This window comes from Seriola dumerili, unplaced genomic scaffold (genome assembly GCF_002260705.1).
Source record: "Seriola dumerili isolate Sdu_G_001 unplaced genomic scaffold, Sdu_1.0 BDQW01000290.1, whole genome shotgun sequence".
Lineage (NCBI taxonomy): Eukaryota > Metazoa > Chordata > Actinopteri > Carangiformes > Carangidae > Seriola > Seriola dumerili.
In genome coordinates, this window is record NW_019174545.1 from 1,500,055 (window position 1) to 1,527,261 (window position 27,207).

Sequence of the window (27,207 nt, forward strand, 5' to 3'; positions counted from 1 at the left end):
TTTCTTTTGACATCTATGTGTATAAATATGATAGAAGGGTCGTCTGGTGTCATTCTGTAAGCACTCTTGCTCGTGTGATCAACCCTCCTTTCAGGCCTGTCTGTGTTTTTAGCAATGTCCAGGTCCTATACTTTTCTTCATTTGCAAAATGAAAAGATCAGATTAACACTTGAGCAGACAAGTGACAAAGAGAAGTAGAAAATTTATTGCAGTATTTGTTCCACCAAAAGGGTATGAATCCCCTTTCCTCTTATTACTAGGGTGACCTAATACAACAAAATCTACATTTACAAAATATCCTCCTGCAATAGGCCACATATACTGCATGCGTAGTTCGAAATAGAATAAATTATATTCAGAGGACTCTGCCATTGTACAGCATGGACAAATAAAAGTGAACAAAAATAAAAATTCTTGTTTTTTTTTTCTTTTTTCTTCTTTTTCTTTCAAATATCTAAAAGCTAAAAGGAAAAACCATCAGGGTGCTAGTAGTATAATAAACTCCAAAAACACTTTAATAAGAACATCAAAAAGACTAATTTCCAACATTCACTTAAGGTTTTATTCTTTTTTTACAGCTTTTTTGTCTTCAGAGATATAAACATTTTAGTTTTTTGTCGTGTTAAACTATGATACAGTGGGAGTAGAAATGAGCGACTAGAATCTGCTGCACAACAGCGAAGGAGCTCCCACAACAATGTTGACAAAACATTTCCCTCCAGGTCTCTTTTCTGATAGCCTTTTTAAGGGATAATTTGGGTGAATTATTCCTTTAATGCCTTCTGGATTCTATCCTCTGAACTTGTACACAAACAAAACATGAGCAGTCCCTCTAATATAATAAGTCTTATGTTTTGTGTCATTTTTGCAAGAATAACTCATGTAAAAGTATGTAGTGTCAAATATTCTTGCCCTCTTGTGTTTTCTTACAAAAATGAGGAAGGAGAGGAGGAGGGTAGGAATCCAGTGAAGTTTGGCTGTGTCGTTGGAGGTGGCAGGTTGAGGAGGAGGCGCAGGAGCAGGGAAAACGAAGATTCTGATAAAGTAGAAATGGAGCAGGGGGATCAAAAAAAAAAAAACAAAAACAAAAAAACAAAAAAAAAAAAAACACCACCACACAGGAGCCATTAGCTAGCCCCTCCTTCCCGCGCTGCATACAGTGAGCGTAAAGTCTGTACTACTTTGTTGCTCAGTTTGTGGTTGCTGGTCAAGGCAATCTTCTTGTAAATGATGTCCGACTCCTTAATAGTGTCCACCCAAGGCACCAGTTTGCGGCCATCACGTTTCTTGGCCTCCGCCCAGGGCCCCGAGTAGGAGCCGGCCATCCAGTGGATGCTGTATCCACTGGAGGTCTTGTTGATGACTCGAGCTATTTGCGGCCGGTCCTTGTATTTGGGGCAGCAAAGGGCAATCACATCCATAGCCTCCACTGTCTCACTCATACGGCCGGGGTCCGAGGAGTCACCCGCTCGCCTTGACCTTCGAGAGGACTGTAGGGATGACAGAAGGAAAAAAAAGGTTGCAATATTTCCCCAACATTTTTAAATTGTATTTTATAAATAGTTTGTGTGTATGCCTCTATCTCACCCCTGGGGTCCTTTCGTCGCCATCACTATCATCGTCATCTGTCTCTGGTCCTGCCTGATTCCGCGGACTGGGTCCTGACATGGGGCCGGAGCCTCCCAGTAGGGCGTTTATGGCTTTGTTTCTGATGTTAGCACTGGCAGACGCTTCTCCTTCTTCATCCTCCTCGTCTGGGTCCAAATGTTCCATCAGCATCTTGAACTGTGTAGTGTGAAAAGACAAGAAACTAGCTTTGAGACAAGTTCTGCACTCCTCAGTAGTCAGACGTCGATATCCAAGAACAGAGCGGGGTTGGAGTAACCACGGCAAACTAGTAAAAAGTATTGAATGATTTGAAGGGCAGAACTCTTCATGAGAATCAAAGGCACATGAAGCTCACAGATGCCAGAGGAATAAAGGTCATGTACAGTATAAAAACCAAATGTCAAGTCTGCCACTAGATTTGTATCAGGCTGCCACATCTCATACCTCATATCTTATTAATTTAAAATCAAAGTTCATGTGTAAATGAAGCTTTTTGGAATTTGTTTTGGATTTAAAACCTCATGTAACTGTGTGAAGACAGAAGGTAGAAGAAAGAAAGAAAGATTAACTTAGAATCTGTGATGCAAAGAAAACATTGGCAATGAAGTCTGATAGACACTGACACTAGCTTCATTACTTACATCTAGGTACTGTTTGACTATCCGCTTCTTGATATCATCTGTCAGCGTGGCATGAGCTATGTTGTTGGAGATGAAGTCAATGGTTTGTCGTGGGTGGAAGTGAACGTTGCTTTTTCTGTTCACTGCCTTATCGTACACCTTGGCTGACTCCGTTGGAGAGTACTTCTGAATTTTACTGTTGGAAGATAAAATAATGTTTCAATTAGAGTCGACATGGACTTTCCAACGTGGCTGAATATCTGAAGTGGTTCAAATAATCCACACTGAAAAGTAAAATATATTCATTAGGATACAGGCTGTACAGAAACAAAGGTTATGTAGATCTTACCTGTCAGAGAATCCATACTGGTTCTTCAGATGCTGTTTGAGCACCAGCAGCAACAGGATGCCCTGAACAGCATTGGCAAAGTCCAAGAGACCTGTGGGATTGTCTGGGAGGAGCCTCATTACTTTTTCCGCATCCTCCACATCCAAATCCTCCAGATCAGAGTCCGACTCTGAGCTCTCTGCAGCCACAATAGGTTTTCTGGCCTTTTTAGGCCGACGTACCACATCGTCATCATCATTATTGTCGTCATCACTGTTGCTGTTTTCTTCGCCGTCACTTCTGGGAGAATCGCAGTTCATCTTTTGCTCTTCGTCCTCCCCATCTGATGTGTGTTTCCATTCCTTCTTTACCTTCTTCTCCTTACGCCTGGGCTCCTTTAACAGAAGCTGTGCAGATGGAAAAAAAAATCAAATTACATCCATAATATTTAAAACCTTAAAAAAATATTTATTTTCAGCCCCATTTTTTGAGGCAGAACACAACACAAATAAGCATTACAGAGGCAAGCTACTTTCAAAAAATTTCACCCTACCTCTTTGAAGGTTTGCAACAAGTTGCTGCCAGAAACAGACAGGGTGATGTCTATGTGATGCATGATGAAGAGAGGCTCCTCCTGACTCTGGTATGGGAAACACGCGAGGTTGTCTGCGATAAACAGCAGCATGTTCACTTCTGTCTTCTGCAGAAAGAAAGAAAACAGGGGAAGGTTAAGAGTAAATGTCTGACAGTAAATCAATATGAACATATTAAACTCTATAGTGTTTGTTGTGTCTATATAAAAAAAGCACTGCTTTAAAATTATTGTCGTCTGTATTCTTTATGTTGTTGTATTAAACACTTAAGATATTTCTTGCAAATACACACTGCTGGCAAATGTGTAACAAACACAAAGTTTGTTTTGACTTGGCATGTAGGAAATGAGGAAATACCACTTTACACCGAGTATGTGTTAAGATGAGTACAGGTTCACTCACAGCACTGTCATCAAATAGGTTCAGCAGTGAGATGAGGAAAGCCCTGCGGTGCTGGCGGTTGCCCCGGATCATAGTGAAGAGGTGGGAGCAGAGTGCTGAGTGCGTCTCGTCCTGTCTGAAACCTCTTATGATGCTTTTATGAGACAAATCGATGGCCTGCTGCAAATTGTATGACATCTTCATCCCAGCAACTGCCTTCATCTGTGAGAGAATATGTTGAAAGCGATGTGTTACAAACCTAGCATTTCAGACAACTGTTGAAACAGCTGTTGCAATGGGAATGTGCCAATGAAATAGTGAGATTAAAATTCATGTGACAGTATTTCTCCAGCACTACAAAACTTCAAAAGTCAAAATGAAAAAAACTATTATCACTTTAATTTATTTCAAAATCACAACAACATAACGGTCATCTAAGTCACTGAGTAACAACACAAGTTATACCTTTGAGACTTGACAACAGTGAACACCAACTCACATGGATGAATCCTGTGTACTTCTTGTCAATCTCCACCAGCTGCTGGTCAGCTTTGTTCCTCATGCTGGGCTCTGGGTCTGTTCCCATTGCAATGAGGTAGGGTACACACTGCAGAGATGGAATGAAAACAAAGTTATGTTCACATGCATATATTAATATAATTCTGTTTAAATGGAAATAACTGAGGGTTTCACTATACTACAGAACATGAAATAATGGATTTTGGTTATTTTTAGAGTTATTATTAGGCTTTAAGTTGCATAGACACAATAATATTTCCAGAAAGAAAATCACTGATAGTGTGGATATGATAGAAAAATGTATTGGTTGATATCATGTTGATATTTTCACCTGAATCTATGAGCCCAATTCTATAAATCCCAATTCTAAGACAAAGATGTGTCATGAAATTGGGACTTGTCTATCAATTACTGGAGGTGGAGAGGGGTGACAGGTTCTGGCAATCACTTCTTACCTGTACAGGATGGATGAGACCCTGGTTGAGTGTGAGAGCTATGACATTGAGAGCAAAGTGCCGTACACTGGACTGGGTGTGGAAGAACGCCTCCAACACCTGTTTCAGATAAAGCTGCATGATGGAGCTGCTCATCCCTGAAGAGATGTCTCCCATCTCCTTCAGATCCTCCTGTTTGGACAGTTTCTTCCCTGCAAGGACACAAAATATGATGTGTTGACTGTCCGTTCTATTACAATAAATAAATATATATATATATATATATATATAGAGGTAACACAATAAAGTATTTTTGGCACACCAACTTCTAAAAGGCAACCTGTTTAAATCCACAATTCATAAATCACTGTGCATTGTTGAGGGTGCTACCAATAAAATATGTTTCCAATCATACGATGTAATACTAGAGTTCTGAATTAAAAAGTTGTTAAACTACAGCAACAACCACAGCTTTACTTACATTCTCTGTCCGCCTCCTGCATCCGTGTGTCCTCCTCCTGAAGGTATGTCTGGAGGTTTTTGAGGATCTGGATTTTGAGGTTGATGGAGGAGGAAGCGTCAGCCAGGATGCCGTTGTACAAGGTCTTCACCTCAGGCACGAACATTTGGCTGGGATGCATGATCACAAGGAAGCCTGAGGGAAGAGAATAACCAACAGCAAAGGCATGTCAGAACAAGTTGACAACACTCATTCTATATAACCTCCACCTGCTGCGGCAGCTTCTAGAACATCTCTGGCTTCCTATTGCAGTCCTGTGCCTTGCTAACATGAAACTGTAGATCGGTCATCAAGCAACAGAACAACCCATGCCTTCAATCTTTCTGAACACACTGGCTAATATTTTTTGTACACAATAAATTTGAACTTTACATTTGTCAAACCTAATGATATTTAATAATGTTGCTCTTGCCTAAGCCGATGATGGCTTTAGTCTTGACCTCCTCATCTTCATGTTTGGTGAAGTATAGCAGCAGCTCGAGAACTTTCTCCTTGATAACAACCTGTAAACAAGATATATAGACACCATTGTGAGAAAGCATACATTCAAGCATTTGTTATATCATCAGCGAGGGTGGCTGAGCAGTGGCTTTGGTTTCACTTTTCTTTTGGCTTAGGCTCTAACATAAGCTGATGGAATTTTCTCTAACAGTGGCTAGAGAGAATATTAGAACTAGCCCAAACATTAATAATTGGACTGAAATTTGAAATGTATAGCTTTCCCCAGGTTTTCCCCAATTTTAAATGTTAGATATCATTAAAAAAAAATCTACTGCTATCCTACCTTGTTGGTGCCCTTAAACTCCTCCAGATCAAAATCAAAGTGTCGGGCCAGGGCCCCCACAGTGAAGAGTGATCGCAGCAGAAAAGGCTTGTTTGCTACCAACGTTGCGCTGTTAGGATCCTCCTGATGCTGAATCTTGAGTTTGTTAAGTGCACCTAGAAAAAAAGGAAAAGAATGGTAAGTTCTTTTAAGACCTAGATTATGTGTCCTTTTTTCTCTAGTATTGGTGGTTGCCAGGTCAAACTCTACAGTCACTCTTCTGAAGGGATATGGCGATACACTCAACTTGTGGACCTGATGGTAAAGTTGAAATTTAAGTTGTAGTTCCTTCTTTTGAACTTTGGTAAAGATGACACTTCAAAGCTCAACACTGCAGACTGCTGTTATCCTTGCAAAAACAAGATCAAAGTAACTGGATATCTCACCGTAGAATCTGTTGAAGCAAGCCCAGACGAACTTGTAGTTGTGCGTCACTTTGTTGACAACAGCTCCAAGACAGCTCACACAGTGCTGGACCACCTAGACAAAAGAAGGAGAACATCATGTCATCTCAATAGCAACACTGATAGCACTTTACATTACACAGACCTAGTTCTACAGTGGTGCATCCTATATTGAGTTCAGAAAAGTCACTGCCACGTACAGTCATGCCATATTTGATGATGAGCTTCATGAGGTCTTCTTCGATGGTGGCAAGGAAAGTTTCACTGGGGTGCTCCATCAGCGGTACCACAAGTTCCAAGATCTTTGCCACATTACAGATGACCATGAAGTCATTGGCAGTCTGCGGGGGAAACAATATGACAGCAATTACTGGAGAAGCTCTGACAGATTAGGCACCAATAATAAACCAATTGGTGGTCCTTAAATTCACCCATCAGAAATATCATGGCAAAAAAAATTAAACATATAAAAATTGTGTTTTCACTGCAGAATCCAATCTGTGGATTAGGCAGTGAATTCTTCATGTTAATTTCTCTACCCTGATGTTAAGGATCAATAATTATGAAGAAAGTTTTTTTTGTAAATAATAAAGCAATAACAAAATGGATTTAGTAAACAAAACTTACGTTACACTTTGTGGTCAGGTAGGGTTGCATGGTCATGGCATGTTTGACCATGAGTTGGGCCCTGATCTTGCTGAACAAGTACAAGGTGGTGATACATGCCACTAGCCGTGTTGAGTTTACACCCTTGTTCTCTGCAGAGGAAAGAAAAAAAATAGTTGTTACCTCTGACATTCACAGATACTCTCTGCATCATTCTATCAAACTCACTATATAAGATTGATGGACTCATTTAGAAGTATAGACTATGGTTTAAATGAAAATCAACTGCTGTTGTCAGATGAGAAACAGAAAGTTGCATACCTGCAAGAGATTCCTCATATTTGAGGATGTGTTCTACCAGATTGTCAACTAGCTGAACACAGGCCTTTTTGGCTGGTTTATATGACGCATCCTCTTCAGACTTGAGAAGCTAGAGAAAGAGAGACAATGTCTTAATTTAAAAAGATTCTGAACAGTGATATATTCCCCAACAGGTAAAGCTCTGACAGAAAATTAAATACTTACATTCTGGAGAAGTTGCTCAAACCAGTCATAGCCGGTGTCTCGACACGCTGCAACCTGAGGAAATCAGACATGACAATTAAACTTCACCAAAACACTAAGTCAGGGTTGATGAGAGATTTTGCCTTTTTGTTGAGGTTCATTACATTTATTACTCAACACAACAAACTGGTAAGTCAGTAAAGCTTACCACATCAGTGATGTTCAGGATCTTTCTGGTCATGGTCTCTTTGTCATGGGCTGGAGTTGGAGTAAACCACAACTTCTGGAATGTCTCATTCACCAATTTCTATAAAGAACACAAGTTTGTGTGCCATTAGTTTGGGTCTACACTTTGTACAAATCTTTTAAACTCAAATTTTGTGATCAATATATCTGAAAAGATTAAAAAAAAAAAAAAAAAAAATGGAGGTCATCTCCAAACAACTAAAATTGTCAAGAAACAAAGGTGCAGTTGATCCATACCTTGATGCCTTCCTCATCATTGACTCTGCGGATCATCCTCACACACATCTCAGTGATCTTACTGAAGGTTGGCTGCTCCAGACAGATGTCTCTGAGGATCTTGATCACCCGTTTTCTTACGCTGATACCAGTGTCCTGTGCACCGAAAGAAATTAATTTAATAAAAAGCTTTTTAATATTCTGCAGGTATAGATCGATCAAAAACAAGGCTCTTGCTTTCATTTATAACAGAAACATCTGCATGGGGTGCAATAGCATCTTTCTGCCAATAGGTGGCAGTAAAATACTGTAATGACAAGTGAACTTCTCATGAACCCTCCTGAACATTTCCATGACGACAGGCACAACAATTTCAATGCATTCACTTCTCAGATGCTGAATACAAAGAATAAGTACTAGGCTTTTGTGTTTGACTGGATCTCAGTATCGATAACTTATATTATAATGGCACTTTACAATGATCTGTTTTAATCCTAGATCGCATCCTGCTTTTAAACTGGCTCCCTATTTAATTATTCGTATCATGTAAAAGCGAACTTGAAACAACCAAAATCAACCAACTTTTCTTCAAGTTCAATCACTGCAGATGCTTTTCCATGTAAACTCGGTGAAAGGTGTAAGAAAGAGCGGCTCCATTTCCACACTAGAATTTCATGTGATCACTTTACAAAGAGTGTGCTTTAAAAGATCTTAAAGTGTAAAACTTCAAAAATAAGCATATTCAACTGTTTTTCTACAGGTGACAATCTCCGAAGTGCACGATGAACAGACCACAACTCAAATAAAGCTCAAAAAGCTTGGTTAGTAAGAGGTTCTTGAAAAATTTGTCACCACTATAGCTGGTATGGGGGAACAGCAGGGTACGTTCTTATCATTGCACTAACAATGACTTGAAAAATGTTTTCCAGTCTGATAAATCATCATTCCAACTGCAGAATCACAATGGCAGACTCAGGGTGTGGCGTAAACAGCATGAAACACTAGATCCAACATGCATACACTGTGCAGGATAGTGGGGGCATGTAGTTGTTTGAGGAGCACTGACACATTGATACCTATAGATAAACATTATGATGACACAGCATACCATAACATCATTGAAAACAAGTTTTATCCATTGATGGCGAGTACTCAATGGGGATTATATTAATGTGTCTCAAACGAGTCTGAGAGGGTAACTCACCAGTATCCTCTCTATGAGCATGTCATAGTACTGTTCAGTGAGTTGGGGTCGGCTGAGGACAAATCTGCCAAGCAGCTCAACAGCTGCCTCCCTCACACTGGTGGAGTTATCCATCAGACGACCATGGACGCCACGCTGCATGTCGGACTGGAGAAGCGGAAAAGAGAGTGTCACTACACAGCATGGGGAAAAATATACTACAAGATCATTTGTATAAACAACAGAATAGCATTAAACTGAATTAAAGAAATCAATTTTAACAGGGTAAGAATATGACAAGAATAGAATTTAAGACAGCTCACATAATGTACAATTTGTGAAATTAATGTACAAATCAGGTATGACAAACTGTCTTTTCAAACACATATCCTCACACACCCTTGCCAGTATGCTGGGGTCCACAGCCACAACCTCAGATAGACATTTCATGGCTTTAGTCCTTACAGCGATGGCACTTTCCCCAAGGACTCGCAAGATCTATTTAAAACAAACAAACAAAACACAAATCTATTATTACACAAATTGATCTTCTGTCAGTTCAACAGTTTACAAAACAAAGTCAAACTAGTGAGCCCTAATATCACCTGTATTATACCGTGTGAACTATTTATGCATTATTTTATGTAGCTGTTGTGCTACTACTATACTTGTGGTAACAACATTCAAATCTTACCTGTGTTAAATAAATATCAAAGCTCTGGGCGAACGGCCTCATGGAGGCCAAATAACGCACGATCAGACAGGAGTCTTCATAGTCCACAGTGTCAGAGTTCATTCTGTAATAGAAGGGCAAAAACAAAGAATGTTAGAGGATTATACAGTCATACAACAGGCAGTGAGACTGTAACCGACGAGTGTGACACCAAAAAAGAAACAGGGAAAGAGATGGGACAGTGCAATCATAAAAAGTAGGAGTAATCAAATAAATCTCTGTTGTACGAGTGATGCAGATTACTCTGCCGAGACATTCACACATCCTTACTTCAGTGTAGTGAAATGAGCTGGCGTGGTTTTGATGATGTTGCGCAGGAACTTCTTGCGCTTCTCAGCACGCTGCATAATTTCACCGGTGCTCTCCAACTCCTTGGCATGTTGTGGTCCGTCCGATGAGTCCTCATCCTTCGGATTCTGGTTCCGCATGGACTTCTCAGCCTCTGTGGTGGCGTCCCGGAACCACTGGGCAATGTAGAACTTTCTAGCAAACTAAAGGACAAAGAGGGTCTCAGTATCAGAGGTAGATGATTCAAAGAATATAACTATCTCTTTAGAGTAGGAAATATTGTTGTTTTTTGCCTTTAATGTAGCCTTTTACTTCTAAAGAAAATGGTCAGCTGTATTGTCGACTAATTCAAGCTAATTACAGCATTTTTAACAATTTTAATGGATGTTTTTCAGTGTTATGCAGTGGCAGTTACCTATAGAAAGGTGCTTCCATATGAAATTAACTAGCTCATTTGAAGTAATAAATGAAAAGCCAACGTGACACTTACAACATGCCCACAGATTTCAGATATCTAAAGCTCCAACAGTGCTTAAAGTAGCCTCTTGCACAGTCAGTCTAATGTAAACCCACCACCAGTGAGGCATCTGTCTCAGCATTCTCTTCCAAGTAGTCCAGTAGAGCCTTCTGCAGCTGCTGGGTCTCATCGTTACCTGGAGACTATATAATTAGAGAGAAACAAGTGTTACTCACCTCAAGCCATATTCAGCAAAAAGGTTGGGATGCAAATCGTCAAGCAAAAGAGAAACAAACTTGTAACATACATTTTCTGCTTGTACCATTTAGCTTATTTTTCTCACTATAAATGTCAACTTCAAGAGAAAGTGACATCAAATATGAAGTTGTTCTTCTACCTGTTGTAGAATACGATCAATTGATCTCTGGTCCATCTTGCTGGTGACTGCATCCTTCCTCAGACGGGCAGCCACTGTGCCCAGGTAGTCTAGAGATGCTACTCTCAGAGCCATCTCGGTCTGCTTATTACTGAACTGGTGTACCTGATGGGAGCAGAGCCAGATAAATAAAGAGCAAAAGAACATAAGAATGTCAAAAGAACAGAAGATGTCACCAAGAAATGCATTGTTGTAAGTCACCATATTACACTTATGATTAATTGTTTTCAAATGTTTAAATACTTCACTGCTACAAATAAAAAGTAACTCTTGATAACAGACATCTGATCGAGTACAGAGTACAAAGCTAGCATTATAAAAATGTCTTAAAGAACTACAACATCAGTGCTTAAAATGCAAAGGATACACACGATTGGAGGATGTCTTCCATATAATAAGTTGCAACCTTTTAAGTCCATGTTTCAGTGTTAAAAGTTTCCCTTTTGTCAAAAGGGCCGTAAAGCTGTCCACTGCTATTAATGTAGATAGTCTATTCTCGGAAACACTTAAGTACAAATAGGTGCATTTCCAGTTTAAAAAAAAAGAGCTCTGTCATACTAACCAGTAGTCTGCCAAGCAGACTGAGCAGCAGCTCAGCAGCAGGCCACTCTGGTTTGTTTACTGTTGAGAGTAGATCCTGGACAAAGTTCTCAAACAATGGCCGGTAATCTTCTTCTCCCTGCTTGCTGCCACACCTAAAGGAGGGGAAAGAGGATAGTGTCAGGGGAGGAGAATCATAGGGAAATAAAAAGAACAAACCAAAAGTATAATGAGAAAAAATTGGTGGTAGCAATTATAATCAGGGGCCCTGGGCCATGAAGCAACAAGAAAATTCACACTGAAAATCAAAGTATGTAAGGCTTAACAACCCGGCAATTCAAATCAACCAAACCCTGTAAAGTGTTTGACTATTTGACATGCACCGAGCCATGTTTTGACAAGTCCCTGTATAGTTTGTATCTCGTACAATACCAGCATACACATATGGAAACCTGCAGTCCATAAGGATGGTGGTGGTTTGATTCTTATTTCTACTCTCTACAGAGGGCATACCAAATGGTGGCAGCAATGCACATGACTGGTAGCAACAGCTCAAAACAGAATAAGTATTAGTTCTTCAGCATTAGTCTGCATTGTATGCCTGTTAATAAATACTTCAGGTTACAGCTTCAGTGCAATGCAACTAACTAAGCAAAAAGTAAAAAGCATATTTCAAGATAGTTCAGAATAGAATGGTAATTACTTTTTGAGGAAGACTGAGAGGAAGTTTTGTGCTGTTCTCATTGCCGTCTCATACGAGTTGGTTATCAACAAATCTTGATCCACCTATAAAAGAAAAGAAAAAGGAAAGAAAAAGGAATGAGCAAATGATGTGTCTTAAGGTGTGTTTGTATTTATATCAATTGTATTTTTTTTTTTTTTGTGGCGACTTGCTCCTACCTTACTGTCGTACTCTTCGAAAGTGTCCTTGTCACTGGGGAGGTGGACCACACACTGGATCAGCTGCAGCACCAGAGCCGTCACCATTTGGATGTACATCGGCTCTCCATCCTGGTCTGAGCTGTTCAGCCTAAGAACAGGATAAATGATAAGTTACAGTAAAATGATTTTGTAAGTGGGGAACACACTTTCTCATTGGGAAATCTTCAGCTCAACTATTATTTTGCTACACCAATGGCCTGACAATAATCAATCTTCCCATTTGATGCTTTATACTTGCAACGCCTAATTGCCATAAATCAATGTGAATTCACATAAAACAAATTACCTGAAATTCCTGAGGGAGCGTTTGCTGGTGGGCAGTCTGGCCAAAGAGGTAAAGATCTCCTCCAAGATCAGCTGCCGATGCTTCTCATAACGTGAGAACACCTGGACACAGGAAATAAGTCAGTTAGTCTCTACATTCATAGTTTTGTAGAAGAGTAAAAATACACATAAGGTATGTACACCAAGGGTTGTATACATAAGATTGCAATGTAGTACTCAGCATAAAGTGACCAGAAAAGATGGTCATAAGCCATGTCTTTAGATAAACTCTGAATTTCTGAACATTTCTGAGAAGAAAAAAAAAAAAAAACAAGACAAAGACTTACTGCTGTAACTAGTTTAATGGCACACAGCTGCAGCTCACTGACATTCTCCACAAAGAACGGAGTGATTCCCATGGAAGAAACCTGGAATAAAAGGGAGAATAGCATGAATCATCATCTGATTTGCAATGCACTTTTTTGACTTGATAAACTGATAACTTGAGTGTAACATTGTTTTTCAGGTATTTTGAGTTTTACCTGGAGGATGGTGGTGTCTGTCAGTAGTTGGATCTCTAGGAGCTCAGAAATGTTGCTGACAATGTCGCACACTTTGTTGTACAACATGACAATCACACGTTGCTTATGTGTGGAGCATTTCGCACGCTTTGCCTTGGAGCTCAACATGCCACCTAAACAGACAAGAGTAATGCCATGAAATACTTTTCTATGTTCTAGTGATCCTGCACCAATAATTTGACATCCTAATAAACGCCTTCTGTTTCTGAAATTTAAATAAAACATATCACACAACATTTTGCAGATACTGCGCTGAGTTAAACTTCCCCTCAGTTGCAAGGACATTGTTATGCATCATAATAATGATGTTACGTTTGCAAAGGGTCCGATGTTTTCCACACCTCTTTGGTATGAACGCAGGGAAACAAGTCGTACTTCAAAACTGTTCTTTTTATCATTGTGCGTACTCCACTAACCATTTTGTGAACAGTGAAAACCAGCCAGTCACAAGAGATAGACGTGTTTGGAAAAAAAGAGCCAAACTCCAAAACGCCACAGCCTTTGGATGCACTTCAGCAGCAAAAGCAACAATAAGATAGCTACTCAACAATATCATTTAAAGTAGGGTCAGCAAACAAACTTCACTGCCATTTAACAACACAGCAATGGTGTAACGTCATCGCTCAGTCAGTCAGTCAGAGACAGACATGACAGACAAGAATGATGAGCTGGCTGTCAGCAGTGAACGGAGCCATAAGATCCCTGACCCATCTCTACATCATGACAGACCTGACAGCTTTATAAACACATTTCTTAAAGTATATTTTTGGGGCTTTTTTCTGCCTTTATTGATAGTGCAGTAGAGAGAGACAGGAAATGGGGAGGCAGAGAGAGGGGGAATGACATGCAGCAAAGGCCGTCTGATGTGGGACTCGAACCGGGGCCAACTGCAGTGAGGACTGTAGCCTCTACACATGGGGCGCCTGCTTAGACCACTACACCACACGACGCCCCCTTTATAAACACATTTCATAAATGTACTTCAGGTAGTCATTTAGGACGTTCTAAAAAATTAATCTCTACCTAAAATGCAAACAATTCTGCTCACTGACATCAGGTCATTGCAGCTTTAATTTCTGCTACAGCTCATACAGCTCACGAATGTATGAATGAGTGTATGAAGTCAGTTAAACAGAAAATTGGAACTTCAAGTGATAACTCTGTAATTCCCAGATGACTGGGATCAATTGTTTAATGAACACTCATATATTCATCACAAACTCATTAATTTAGTGTCACTCAGTTCACAAAAGTACAAGGCCCAGGCTCATATAAAAATCATATAATCAAATGAAGGAAAGCTCTTTTTCTTAATCCTCACCTCCATGTGGGTCCACCCTGTAGACTGGGTCATACTGTGGATACAGTGTGTTCTGAAGATGGAACTTGGTGTATTGTAGCACCCGCTCTATGACGTCCTCTATATAGACAGCCTTCGGCATGTGCGCTGAGGTCATGATGTTAAGAGCTGTCAGACAGGCATCTGCTGACTTTGTGACTCTCTCCATTATCAGGTCTCTCCAAAGTCTCTCCTCATCTTCAGCATCATGGTCCTGAGGTTAGAAAGGCAAAGAATGAGAATGCATTTTACAGAAATGAATCACTATCTGGTGGCCAATAGTTTTAATTATTCTATCAAAGAACCTTTGGTACAATTTTAACAATTCAATTTCTACTTTTGCTGCCAGTGACAGTATGTTTTAAATGAATACTGTATGAATGTCTGCAGTATATCACCAAAAATCCTTGTTAATTAAGTACCACTACAAAGAATATTTAACACAGAAAGAGATGGGAAGGGAGCTTACATGGTTCATCATGGTGGTAAGCTTGGACCCATCCTGGATATTCTTTTCCAGTATGTTCAACAGCTTGACCAGCTTGTCTGATGGGATCTACAAAAACAGAGACCATTATTTAGACCTACATCTGAAGCGGCATCATGAATCCACAACAGTATATTTTAAGTATTTATATTAATATTCTATACAATACCCTGCTGGAGATGCCCATGGCCTTAATCTTGGCGGACTCGCTGCCCAGCTCATTCAACTGGTGTTTACCAAGCAGCAGTTCCTGAGGTATCTCATCATCATCTGCTGCTGGAAAACACAAAACACTATTATACCTTACAGAGTCACAATAAATTATAAAGGAGTTGATGTATTTGGGTTTTCAAAATGGACCACAGTGGCAGTTTGAAAGCCAATAAGCACCGAACGTACCCATGGTAGTGAAATCCACATCCTCCAGATTCTCCAGTATGTTATCAATGCTCGCTAAGAACCGCTTGAATGTGGACGAGTCCATCAACTCTTCTTGGGTCAGCTTGGGTTCATATGCTTTCCGTTTCTTCTGCTTCTCCTTCATCTTCATTTTTCTGGCAACTGATGAGATAATTTTCATGTTAATTATTTTAGCTTTTTTATTTGTGGCAGATACCAATTTGTCTCTTTACAAGTTCATTATTTTAACAAACTATCTCTGTTTTCTAGGGGTCAACTTGTCACTAAAATATGGATTCATTTCTTTTAATGCATTCTAGTCTGTGATAGCATATATTTATTTATTGCCTGTATATAAGAACATTACTCCCCAGTCTAATGTAGCATTAAATTTAACCCAATAAGACACTACATGAAGTTCTATGACTGTCCCACACAAAAGAAAGAGATGTATAATGCTGTGGCACATGACTTGAATACAGACTTTCACTCATGCTGGGTGGCGGTGAATCTTCCTCTGAGGAGTCTCGGTAGCGGCTGCCTGAGCCTCGTCGGCTGTCCCGGTGCCCACTTTTCCGATGATCCCCTGAACCCCGACGCTCTCTTTCTTCAAACTCCCATGACCTGTCTTTATCTCGGCGTTGCCGCTTCCTTGCAGCTGTGGAGATTAAACATAAAGGCCATAAAACATAAAACAAATTGTCATCCAAAACTAAGATTTACATATAAAAAATATCAATCATGTCTTTTGGTTGAATACATTTTAAGAACATTTCTACAAGCAAAAGGTCAACCCTTGTGCAAAGAGTACCAGACATGTATCAAATGATTTGACTCACACTCTCCGTTTGCGTCAAAGTCTTCATCCGAGCTGACTTCGGCATATTTGGGCCTCTCATTTACAGTGCTTCGTTTCCTCTTGTTCATCTTTACTCTTTCACACAAGGGCATGGTTGACTCAATCTCTGCAAGCAGCTCTGGGGGCAGCTCCTTTAGAACTGCTGGGTCCATACCACCTAAAATTTGACAATAACCTTTTCAAGTTATCAACAAAGAGGTCAATCTTTTTGTCTTTGAGTACATGGAAAATACATTACAGACAGCGTGAAAAAATCCTGTATAGTAAGTTGAATGAACTGCTTGCAGTTCCACAGTTTGTTTTTCTTACTTTTGCCAGATTTTCCTGACGAGATCCTGTTCTTTCCAGACTTGCTGTGCCGGATGATCCTCTGGATCTGGTCGATGGAGAGCTTTTTCAGAACCACTACAGGCTTGGGCCTCTTCTCAAAGTCCTGCACCAAACCCAGCCTCTCCAGTTTAACCTTGGGCTGGCCCCACATTTGACCTTCATTTGACCCACTGGTATCCTTATCACGCTTGATCTGAAAAAAAAAGAAAAAGAAAAGAAAAAGTTGTCAGGAAAGCCCACTGAGATTGTTTGAAGTTCAAACTTCAGTGAATCTCACTTTCACACAATTTTGGACAGAAAAAATTTGAGCTGCGTATACACAAAAGAAAATCAAGATAAGATAATAAAATGTAAACAATGGTTCAAACTGATTGACATGAGATTAGTGATTTTGATGTTAGTTTCCAGTACAGTTCTGATAACAAAGTCTTAGAGGAATACTCCACTGTTTTTCCAACATTATCTTAAATTTAAGGATTAACAGTGAATACATTGTCATAGTACATTGTCAACACTGCAGTTCCAAGGTAGCAACTACCCCTTGCCACTAGGGATGACGGGAAAAATCTAGAGATAGCAATTGTGGATGTTTTGTCAACAAAGAATTTTTGCCATAATATTATAATACCAAAGTTTGTGTCTGAGTTGTGCACCCCTAACAAATATAAAATAAATAAAGCAAACGCATAAACAACAGTTACACTAACCCTCTCCTTTGACTGTTATTGGCATGGCTTCCTATTGGTTTACCACTGAGTTAGAAACATTGGCTAAGGTGGCTAGTCATCACCACCTGATAAAAATGATAAAGGCTTGTCGGCAGTTCAGCATAGACTGGTAGCTGACTGTGCAATACTGCAAATTTATTCTGCTAAAGGTGCTGATTGAGAAGTGGTGTACAATATGAAATTATTCCTAACAGGTTGAAAAATCAATTATTAAAAGGGGTTTGACTAACCTGCTAGCAAATGATAGCAAAGGTGTTTTTACTTCTATAAAAAGCGATTTAGATCATTCTGTTGACTGACAATCCCTTCAATTGAAGTCATTTCAACACTACTCATAAGCAAACTACCTTTTTCCATGATATCTTGAAAAATTGTGGACAAAATCTAAAATAGAATGTGTTTTAGTTAAATAAATTCCAGCACAGGGAAGTCATAACTCCTTCTCCAATGCCAAGTTTTCCCACTGCGATGCCCTGCAGACAACCGATGATTGACATAGATTGTCTATTCACAATTTAATCACAACATTGCTTAGTCCCACTGAGAATAGAGTGTAGTTCTCATAACAAGAGACAAAAACTATCCTTCCAGAGACTGCAAAGCTAGTTTAGTCCTGGCAGTACAACTCTTAAATGTTTCTATTACAACTACAATGCACTTGTAGGACTTTTCAGGTAAATAGCCACATTTTCAGTAGACAAGCCACTGAGGGCAGGTGTGCTGTATGATTAGACTGACTGCAACATTAAACGACTGGCAGTGTAATCTTGTTTGCCTGGTGATAAATATGGCTTCCATACAGTAGCTGCGAAAGAAGCTATTGTACACAATACATATACAAGTGTGCCTGTTTTTTGTAAGCAAACACACAAAAGCTACCATATTAAAATATTAACTCAGCACACTTTACTGAGGTGGGGCATGTAACTGTGTGCCATGACATGTGACTGGGGCTTGCATCTCTTAAGACTTAGTTGACACTAGATATAGTAAGAAGCTTGACTGTGCAGGGAAAATTAGCCTTTTGCAGTCCAAGTATTCGGGCTGCACGATACCAACAGTGAGTGCTTTCAGTAGACATTCACCCATGTGCAAGATCTGAAAAACAGCAGTGGAGCATTTCTTTAAGGTACTTCCTTTTGTTTACACACCGGACTTGCAAATTAATAAATAAAACAAAACAATTTCTACTTTTAACAGATGGTTAGGTGTAAGTTAATGTGTTAACAGAATTTTGAGACCTATGCCCGGGAATAAACAAAAGGCTTATGAATGGAAAAACAAAAAACGAAAAAGAGTGAGCAGTGGTGTGATTTGGTTTTGTGAAATTGCAGGCAGTGACAGTTGAATGATTGGAAGATGAGTAGATTTTTTTTTTTTTTTTTTTTTTTTTTTAGGTCAGCCCAGATCACCTTGGGGATCTGGAAGTTCTTCAGTGCGCCACTATGCCCTCCCAGGAGCTGAGCAGGGAAAGAATCTGGAAGTTTAACACCAGAAGCAGATGAGGCTGGTTTGGAACCATCTTGCCTACTGCTGCTCCGACCAGGCTCTCCAGTGGAAGAAGCCCGGAAGCCAGACCTATCTCGATCACTTCGGCAGCGAGAGTCAGGGGAGCGCCGGTCTCGACCACCAGTTTCACTCCGATGCCTCCTATCTCTGTCAGATTCTCTGTCCCTGTCTCGTCCATGTTCCCCTCGGTTTGATGACTTTGGCATCTCTCCCCGTCTCTCTGAGGATTTCTCATCATGCCGGTGCTTTGATGATTCCCGGCCTTCTCTCCTGCTGTCATGTTTATCGGTCCGGTTCTTGATGACTTCCGGTCGTCCATCTGGTTTCAACCGCAAAGCCGTATCAGAACCCTCCACTGCAGCCGGCCCACTAGCTGGTTCTTCAGGCCAGCGTTGGGCCTCTAGGGCTGGAATAGGGGCAGCCAGACAGGGGTCGAGCTGGCCATCAGCTCGACCTGCCTGCTGGAGGTCGATGCTCACCATGAGGGGAGGGCGGCTGGCACCGTTCCCAGCTGCAGTGGCCTCTTGTGGCGTCAGTTTGCCAGCATTGCCCCCTCCTGTTGATCCACTCCCTGGGGCACCTGTGGGGCCACCTGGTCCCCCCGCACCTGGCTCCAGGGGAAAAGAGTCCTGTTTTCTCTTCTTCAGTGGTTTGTCTGTAAAGCGAAAGAAATGAAAATAAAACTACATACTCAAAAAACATCAAAAGATATACATTCACAACAACTCAGTTTGTATTCATATAGTCATACTTATAGATATCCTACACACCTTTATCTTGCACTTCCTTGGAGCACTTCTCACTGGCCGCCTCTCGTTCTATCCTTTCAATTTCAGCAAGGGCATCTAGCTCTGCCTCATCGTAAGGGGAACTAGGAGGCTGGAGACCACTGGCACCACCTGCTTGCTGGGACACTTGCTGCTGTTGCAGCCGGGCTCCTCGATTATGCTGAAGTACAGGGACCTGTTGAAAGCCCAGTTCTGGCTCCATATTGTCCGAGTTCTGGTCCATACCTGGCAAGACCTCACCTGTGATATGAACAAAAATTATTGTATTATAAAGGGCTGATGGTTTCCAGCACTACAAGGGTTCTAGTTTACAAGATGTATTTTTTGTACTTAAAAGATGTGAGCGCAGCATACCTCTTCTTAGTACTGCTAAGGGGTGTGGGAAACAGTATAACCAAAAAGATGGGGATCCAACTAACACTGAGCTGAGTTACAAATCTTCTCTTACCTGGAGGATCGGACTCATTTGACTTGACCCTTGACAGTTTGAGGGTGAGTTTTGTAGAGTCCTTGTTTGGAGAGCTAACAATGTCGTACATGTCTTTCTCCTCTTTCACCGCTGGGGCTTTCTTCCTTTGTTGGGGCTGCTGTTTCTGGTCAGGTCCTCCCTCCCTTGGTGAGGGTGCATAGGGAGGTGGTGACTGTAGAATCAGTGGGGGGCGAGAACCCGCTGTGAGGGAGCAACACCAAATAGACAAGAAAGTTATCCTTCAACTCTATGTAAAAGGAAGGACACATACCTGTCTACAACAGGTATTCCACTGTAATGATGTGCAATACAATATACCAAGACGGCTGCTAACACTGAAATGAAAATCACCGTGGCCTTTTATCACTTTTGAGGGATAATGGCCGTGAACTATTCTGCTGCTGTGAAATTAAATTCTTCTTCTTACTATTATTATTATTACTATTCCTTAAATGCAAAAAAGGAGGGCAGGGTGTATGCAGTGTAGTGTCTCCTTTCCTCTTCCAGTGGCCTTACGTTTGGGCGTTCCTTCACTCCCTGCTGGGGAGCAGCCAGACTGTGGAGACCTCAGAGGGAAAGAAGGATTCCTCATGGTAGAGTCCCCCTCCTGGACAACACATGGACAAGACAGATGTAAGCTACCAGGTATGAGCTTTACAATGGACTTTCTAACAAAAGTTAGCTTTAAAAATTCTCAACATGGTTAAGTGAAAGTCCAATTTTTACCCAACTGTCACCAATAAAGCTTCCCATATGTGAGAGCACTGAGTTTAGTGTACAGGTACTTCTCAATTATAAATAAATAATTAATGGCGAGACCAAAATAATTGGAAATCGGCATAGATGCTCTCCCACAACTCAGAACCATAGTCTTGATTTAAAATCAGCAGAACCTACCTGCTGTGTGCACAAGTTATAAAAAGATCAACTTATAAAAACCTAAACACAACTAAACACAATACACACACACAAATATACCTACTCAACAGGTTTTGTTCAAAATGTTAATATGTTAAAATTTAATGTTACATAACCACCCCAACAAAGGTATCGCTTGACATTACTTTTCTTCTCTTTAGCCTTGAGCAGTTTGTAAAATCCTGCCCCTGGATTCTCTCTCAACCTGTTTGTGTGGTCTATTGCGCAAGAGATATTTATCATTGTAGCAGTATTTCCTATTTTTTCCTTCATGTGAACGCTCATCGGCAAATGCTGACTGTTGCTTGTTTGCTATGTGAGAAATGATAGTGGGGACTTCCATGTACAGTGACATCACATAACAGACATCACAGAAAATGTCTTTTTCGTTCACAATACAAATCTTCCAAACCCTAAGCAAAGACACTTCACCAAAAACAGCATTATTATCAGCATGACTTTTTTGTTCGCTCATAACTTTTTGCCTCAGTTGGGATGTAAACTTAGAATATGTTCATTCTAGTCTCATTCGTACCTCATTGCCCAGTCGGTGTACAATGTTAAGGTAGTCCTCAGTGCCGTGTCTGTCTGAGTGATGGTTGGCAGCATTGGCAATCTGACCCGACACTTTGCCCTCATGGATATTTCTTATGCCACCTGGAACCATGGGACTGGCCACAGACACTGCCAGATAAAAGACAAAAGAAGTCATTCCTTTAAATGATCTATTAGTGTGGTAATCATAACACAAATGATCATGACAGAAAAAATAACATACTCTCATATATTAGAGATGAGTCAAAAAATTGATGATAAGAAAATGATAAGAAATGTTTTTGGTTCAACTGCTTAAACAGGGCATCAGTTCTCCCTGCTGTCCCTGAGAGACTTCATGAGACCCAGCAAAATGGTAAGTGATCAACTAAAAGTTCAACCACTGTACCACAACCTCCTGATGTTTGTCATACTTTACTTTTGAACTAGGAGTGTACAATTTAATGCACAAGCAAAGACACACTTAATACAAAGATTTTTAACTAATTACATTTAAAGGGTAAGAGCCACAATTGTCAGTGTCATTATAATATTAATTGTGTAATCTATTCATGTCCAGAGGGCATGGATTTTCTACCCAAAATGGTGCCCATTGTGTAAATACATAACATAGCACTTTTGTGCATAGCTGCCATCATATACAACAAGGATGATATGGTGACAAGCCAGTACTAACTGATATAGGCCCTACTAGACATGGCTAACGTCATGAAACCAGGCCTATTAAATCTGATTATTTACTATTGAATTATTCTATTTTATTTTATATCTTCCCTATTTTATCCAATTCTTACTTAAAGAGCCTTTGATTGTTCATAGCTTTTCTGTTTTGTAGTATAGAACATTGTTCTGTTTTATACCTGAATTCAGAATTAAGCCTTTCATAAAAAAAAGTTATTCTTAATATTTTCAATTGTGCTAATTTGACAAAACATTCAGGAAATCCCTGGTTAAACATCTAAAATAAATAAATGTGACAAAATTACTGTTGGAAATCTGAATAAAATCAATTAATGCAATGAAGGACTGAGGCAACACATGAGATACAGTGAAGCAACGGAAGTTGATAAATTTGCATTCCCAGAGGCGTAACAGAATTTTGACCACGGAACTGTCCACTAAACCACAGCCACTGATCACATGCAACAAACAGTACACCCCAAGCAAAAACAGCGCATTTACAATACAAAGTCAAGAATTTTGTTTTCAAAATGGCCACCTGACAGATTTAAATGCACTTTCCATTATTATTTATGTATAGCTACCAGTTGTGCTATCATATAAGAAACTGTAAATAAAAAAAACTGTAGTAAAACCATAGAACCCATGAAATCATATCAAAGGACAGATCTCTACAGATGGAGTCGTTACATAACGCCTTACTGAACAGGGCTCTTTCACCGTATATGTACATCTTTTAGGCGATATTGAAACAAGACACCTACAAACCTAAAATTTTAAAAGTACACTCTTATTGTCTAATGATGTCAGCATGTCAACCTCAACCACATATTAAACTCACATGCAAGTCTGAAACTGTGCTGATGTCTTTCAACAACTCAAACAGATGCACAGGTGCACACCCAGACACACACAGGCAAGGGTTATGGAACCATATTTCAAGACCTCTATCCTTTCATGCATTCGCACAAACATGAAACACACACATATACACACTCACCTTGTTGTATTTGTTGGTGTTGGTTATAGCTGGGTGGTTGTTGGTGGGGATACTGCTGTATGTAACCAGTGGCAGGGCTCTGGGGAGTGTAGGGGCTGGGTACTGGACTGTTCTGCTGGCCCATATACCGGCTACTGGACCCAGTCTGGGGCGCAACAAACCGGCTGGACAAAGTGGAGGACAGAACAGGGAGGGAGAGTGTAAGCAAGCAGGCATAAGGAAGTTGCATGATTAACGTTGAAATAAATAACATTTTTTGACTTAATGACAGTATCTTTCAGTTGTTTGATGATATCATATATAATACACACCCTGTATGAAACTACAAAATAATACCACATGTTCTGATATGACTGGGATGTACTAATTAAAAAAATAGACAAATAATCAAATAAAATGGTTACTATTTTTTATATTATGATGTATTACAGTCTTCTCAATCCTGTAGTTTGACCCACCTGGATGGACTGGGAGAAATTGCAGCTGGCTGGAAGTTTGCAGACTGGGCTGGGCTATGCATGGAATTCTGTGTAATCTTGAAGGGTGGTACCATTGGTTGCTGCATAACATCTGTTTAGAAATGAAAACAGATTCATAAATAAATATCAAAATGAAGCTTGTCTATATGATTGTATGCTTTCACATCGTAACGTGCAACAGATATGTGTTTCCATACTTTTCTCCCTGAAGATGCCAGGGTTCCTGGCCAGCATGGTCTGCAGCAACAGTGGTGCATCTCCCTCTGGCTCATCGCTACCCAGGTTGTCCTTCAGCTCTCTGAAAAACATGCGTAACAAACAGGTTCGGTCACATTATATAATAGTGGGGACAACACAAGTAGGTTGCCCAATTAATAGTAATAAGTAGAAATAGACAGTATATTATAATGTACATTAATGCAAAACACTGCATTGCATGTATGTAAATAAACATACATATGACTGATTCGATAGGTATGACGCCTAGGTTGGAACATTTAACAAAATATAGTATTCTACAATAAGATGGACCTTTGTCAAGCTGTAGAGATTTTGCTAATGTACAAACATACCTCTCTACTATCTGGTTCTTAAAGACCTTTATGGGCAATGTTGCAAATCATTCATCAGAACTGCTCTATAGTGAAGTTGGATTTACAGAACTTTTGCATCAATGCAACACCTGATCCTGATTAGTCGGGTACGCATTTCAGTGGATTTAAGTCAATATACTGTATAGCAATACTGCGACAAAAATAAAAATAACATACAGTGCAGTCAAAAAGTCTGACACCAGTGAATAGGAAACTGGTCTCAGACCTTTGGACCCCACTGTATATTTTAGCTTCATTGTCTGAAATTGACACTACTGTATCCTAAAAAGACATACCTTTAAAGTTACATAGCATTCGAAAAACTTTTTTTAATAAGCTATGATTTTGCAGAGTTCTTGACTCTCTAATACAGTATGTAGTATTTGCATTTAGGAAATTTGCCCACAGGTAAAGCATTAGCATGTATGGCATAAGTGTTAAGTCTTTCATGTGTCATCTCATTAAAAATTCATCTTTTTGCACTTTAACTGGTAAAAAACTACTCATCATTCCATCTTCACAAGTCAACAGTGACATCTCTTCTGTTGTCATCTGTTTCTACTCATCAATCTTAAAGCCAAGTTATGTGTGACCCCAAGCAGTAACACAGTCCAACTGTTTTTAGGGAATTGTGTTGCCTCAGATCGTCAAGTGGGGCCTGTCTTTCTGTGAGGAATCAAGACACAATTTTGTCAAATAGACACTTCCACTAATATACTCACATGTGCTCTGTGGAGACCTGGTTGAGGCCATGGGCTAGCTGGGAGGCCAAATTCTCATCCCGACAGCCCAGTAGGCAGGTAACTTCCTCTGCGATCCTCCCATTGTATAGGAGGCTCTTAGTGGTGGTGGCCGGGAGAGGGGAAGGGAGGGGTAGCTGGTTTAACACTGAGATGATAAGAAAGAAATGTTGGAAAGAACAGAGGTGGGGAGGTAAATAAATACAAATGAGAAAAAGAGACCGGATGAGAAACCAGTAATGCAATACAATATAAGACAGGTGGCCGTAGAAAAGTAGAGAGAAGGTAGACAAGGCAAGAGTCAGGATATGCAATCACAATTGCAAATTTACATCTGTTCACACAGAATATTGTTCAGACTACTTGGCAATTTACACTGGAAGAGGAGACAGAAGGAAAACTATGACAGTGTGTTTGGAAGACAGCTCTGTTACTTACAATCTGTTAAGCTAGCGATCCCAGCAAGAGTGGTGATGGGAACATGAGGCATATCCCCATTCATGCTGAAGGTGAGGGTGGGGAGTGTGTTGATACACAGGTAGATCAGGGGGTCGATGGACGACACCCGTCCTCACATCTCCTGACACCTATGAGAGAGGGAGGTTAGTAAGGAGGGAAAAGATGGAAAAAGCATAAGTGACAGACAGCAGAAGATGATGATTACAGAGATGTAAAAAGGAGTAAAAGAGGCAGAGAAAAGAGGGGATAAGCAAGACAGGAGAAATAGTAAAAATTATAAAATAACCGATATTATTCAGAAACATCAAATGCATAGTGGATGACAACATATTCGCTACAGTATATAAACACTATGTCTGCTCTGATGCTGAACTCATGTTTTGTAAAGGAGAAAATGTGCCTGCTGCATCATCTGTAAGCCACAAATAAATATGTCTTATTAGACCTTGTCAATCAACATAAATTGCTATGGTCTATACTTTACATTTAAGTAGAGTGCCAACCTTTTCAGACATATATCTAGTATATTATTATCTATTAGTACTATTATTGTTTATGTATGCTACTGTTCCATAAAAAGGGTGTTATCAGTACTCTCTGAGTGGGATAAAGGGACACAGGTTCAGGAATATCATGCCACTAGCAAGATTGCAGTCTTATGAAATGTTTGACAGAAACAAATGCACAGAGGATTGAATCTAGGCCTTACGGTTAGAGAACAAGGTCACTAACTATTAGACCATCCTGCTGTTCAATCTTGCTATGTTATTATATTGGTACAAACCATCGGCAGCAACAAATCAACAATGAATTATCTGAGACCAATGTATTGATAAATAAAATCTTTAAATGCTTGTGATTTTTTTCGACTCCCTGAGGAGTAAGTCATAGTTCAGCCTCATTATACTACCTGATGCTCATTATGAGTTACTTAAATTTCTTATCACATGTCTCTCATTTCCCCAAGTGGCAGATGTGCAATACACATACATCATGGCAACTAAAGCACTAAAGCATTCTTTTAATAGAAAATGTACTGCGAAAAAATTGTACACACAACAACACAATACTAACATTACTGCATTTTTTAGTTTGGTTCATTAGGTTAACAGAGAGGGGTTTTGAGATAAGCATGTTTATACTCATGTATGACACAGCCACGAGTATAAAAATGTTTTGAATAATGCACAGTGATAATGTGCTCCAAATTCTGACCGCTGTGGTAGGTACTATACCATGTCTTTCATCTATTTTCTCTCCAATTCTTGTCTGAATTGATTTTACAAATTATACATATTTAATGTCGCCAGAAACTAAATAAACATGAATAAGTCAGGTGAGGTGAATCTTTGTGTTACTACCATATAAGTCCCTTCATTAATTTCAAACCAGAGGGCTCTTCACTTACAATTTATTATGATAAATCTGCACAAATTAGGGCCCTGTGTTGCACTTAATCTGTCTTAAATCCCTTTGCTTGTTAGATGTCCTTGACCTCTCGAGAAAGACTGTACAAGAGGTCGAAGAAAAACAGAGGGAAAAGCCAGCTGCAATTTTCAGAATATCTAAACGCAGCCCACGCTTCATAGATAAACCTGGTTGCTACAACAGGCCAAAAGCAGGCCAGTGCAGGGATCGCTTGTTATCT

General features: G+C 39.9%; 1 protein-coding gene across 1 annotated transcript; it reads right to left on the reverse strand.

Annotated features, from left to right (window-relative positions):
* Positions 1-202: 202 nt before the first annotated feature.
* nipbl (NIPBL, cohesin loading factor) lies at positions 203-25,602 on the reverse strand. Its single transcript, XM_022757815.1, has 47 exons — positions 25,539-25,602; positions 25,083-25,248; positions 23,965-24,065; positions 23,747-23,858; positions 23,289-23,452; positions 21,588-21,736; positions 20,651-20,741; positions 20,114-20,335; positions 19,648-19,905; positions 18,781-19,532; positions 16,620-16,833; positions 16,291-16,467; positions 15,936-16,109; positions 15,452-15,613; positions 15,222-15,325; positions 15,035-15,121; positions 14,548-14,779; positions 13,188-13,339; positions 12,993-13,073; positions 12,668-12,768; positions 12,340-12,469; positions 12,143-12,225; positions 11,462-11,594; positions 10,861-11,004; positions 10,580-10,666; positions 9,989-10,209; positions 9,680-9,782; positions 9,385-9,483; positions 9,007-9,153; positions 7,824-7,958; positions 7,549-7,647; positions 7,362-7,415; positions 7,158-7,266; positions 6,858-6,988; positions 6,431-6,571; positions 6,213-6,306; positions 5,788-5,942; positions 5,416-5,506; positions 4,965-5,138; positions 4,505-4,695; positions 4,030-4,137; positions 3,552-3,752; positions 3,110-3,256; positions 2,578-2,963; positions 2,250-2,424; positions 1,588-1,785; positions 203-1,490 (listed from the first exon to the last, which is right to left on the reverse strand). Exons 1-47 carry the CDS (start codon positions 25,600-25,602, stop codon positions 1,128-1,130), a joined length of 7,662 nt encoding a protein of 2,553 aa, XP_022613536.1. The 3' UTR covers positions 203-1,127.
* Between the last annotated feature and the right edge of the window lie 1,605 nt (positions 25,603-27,207).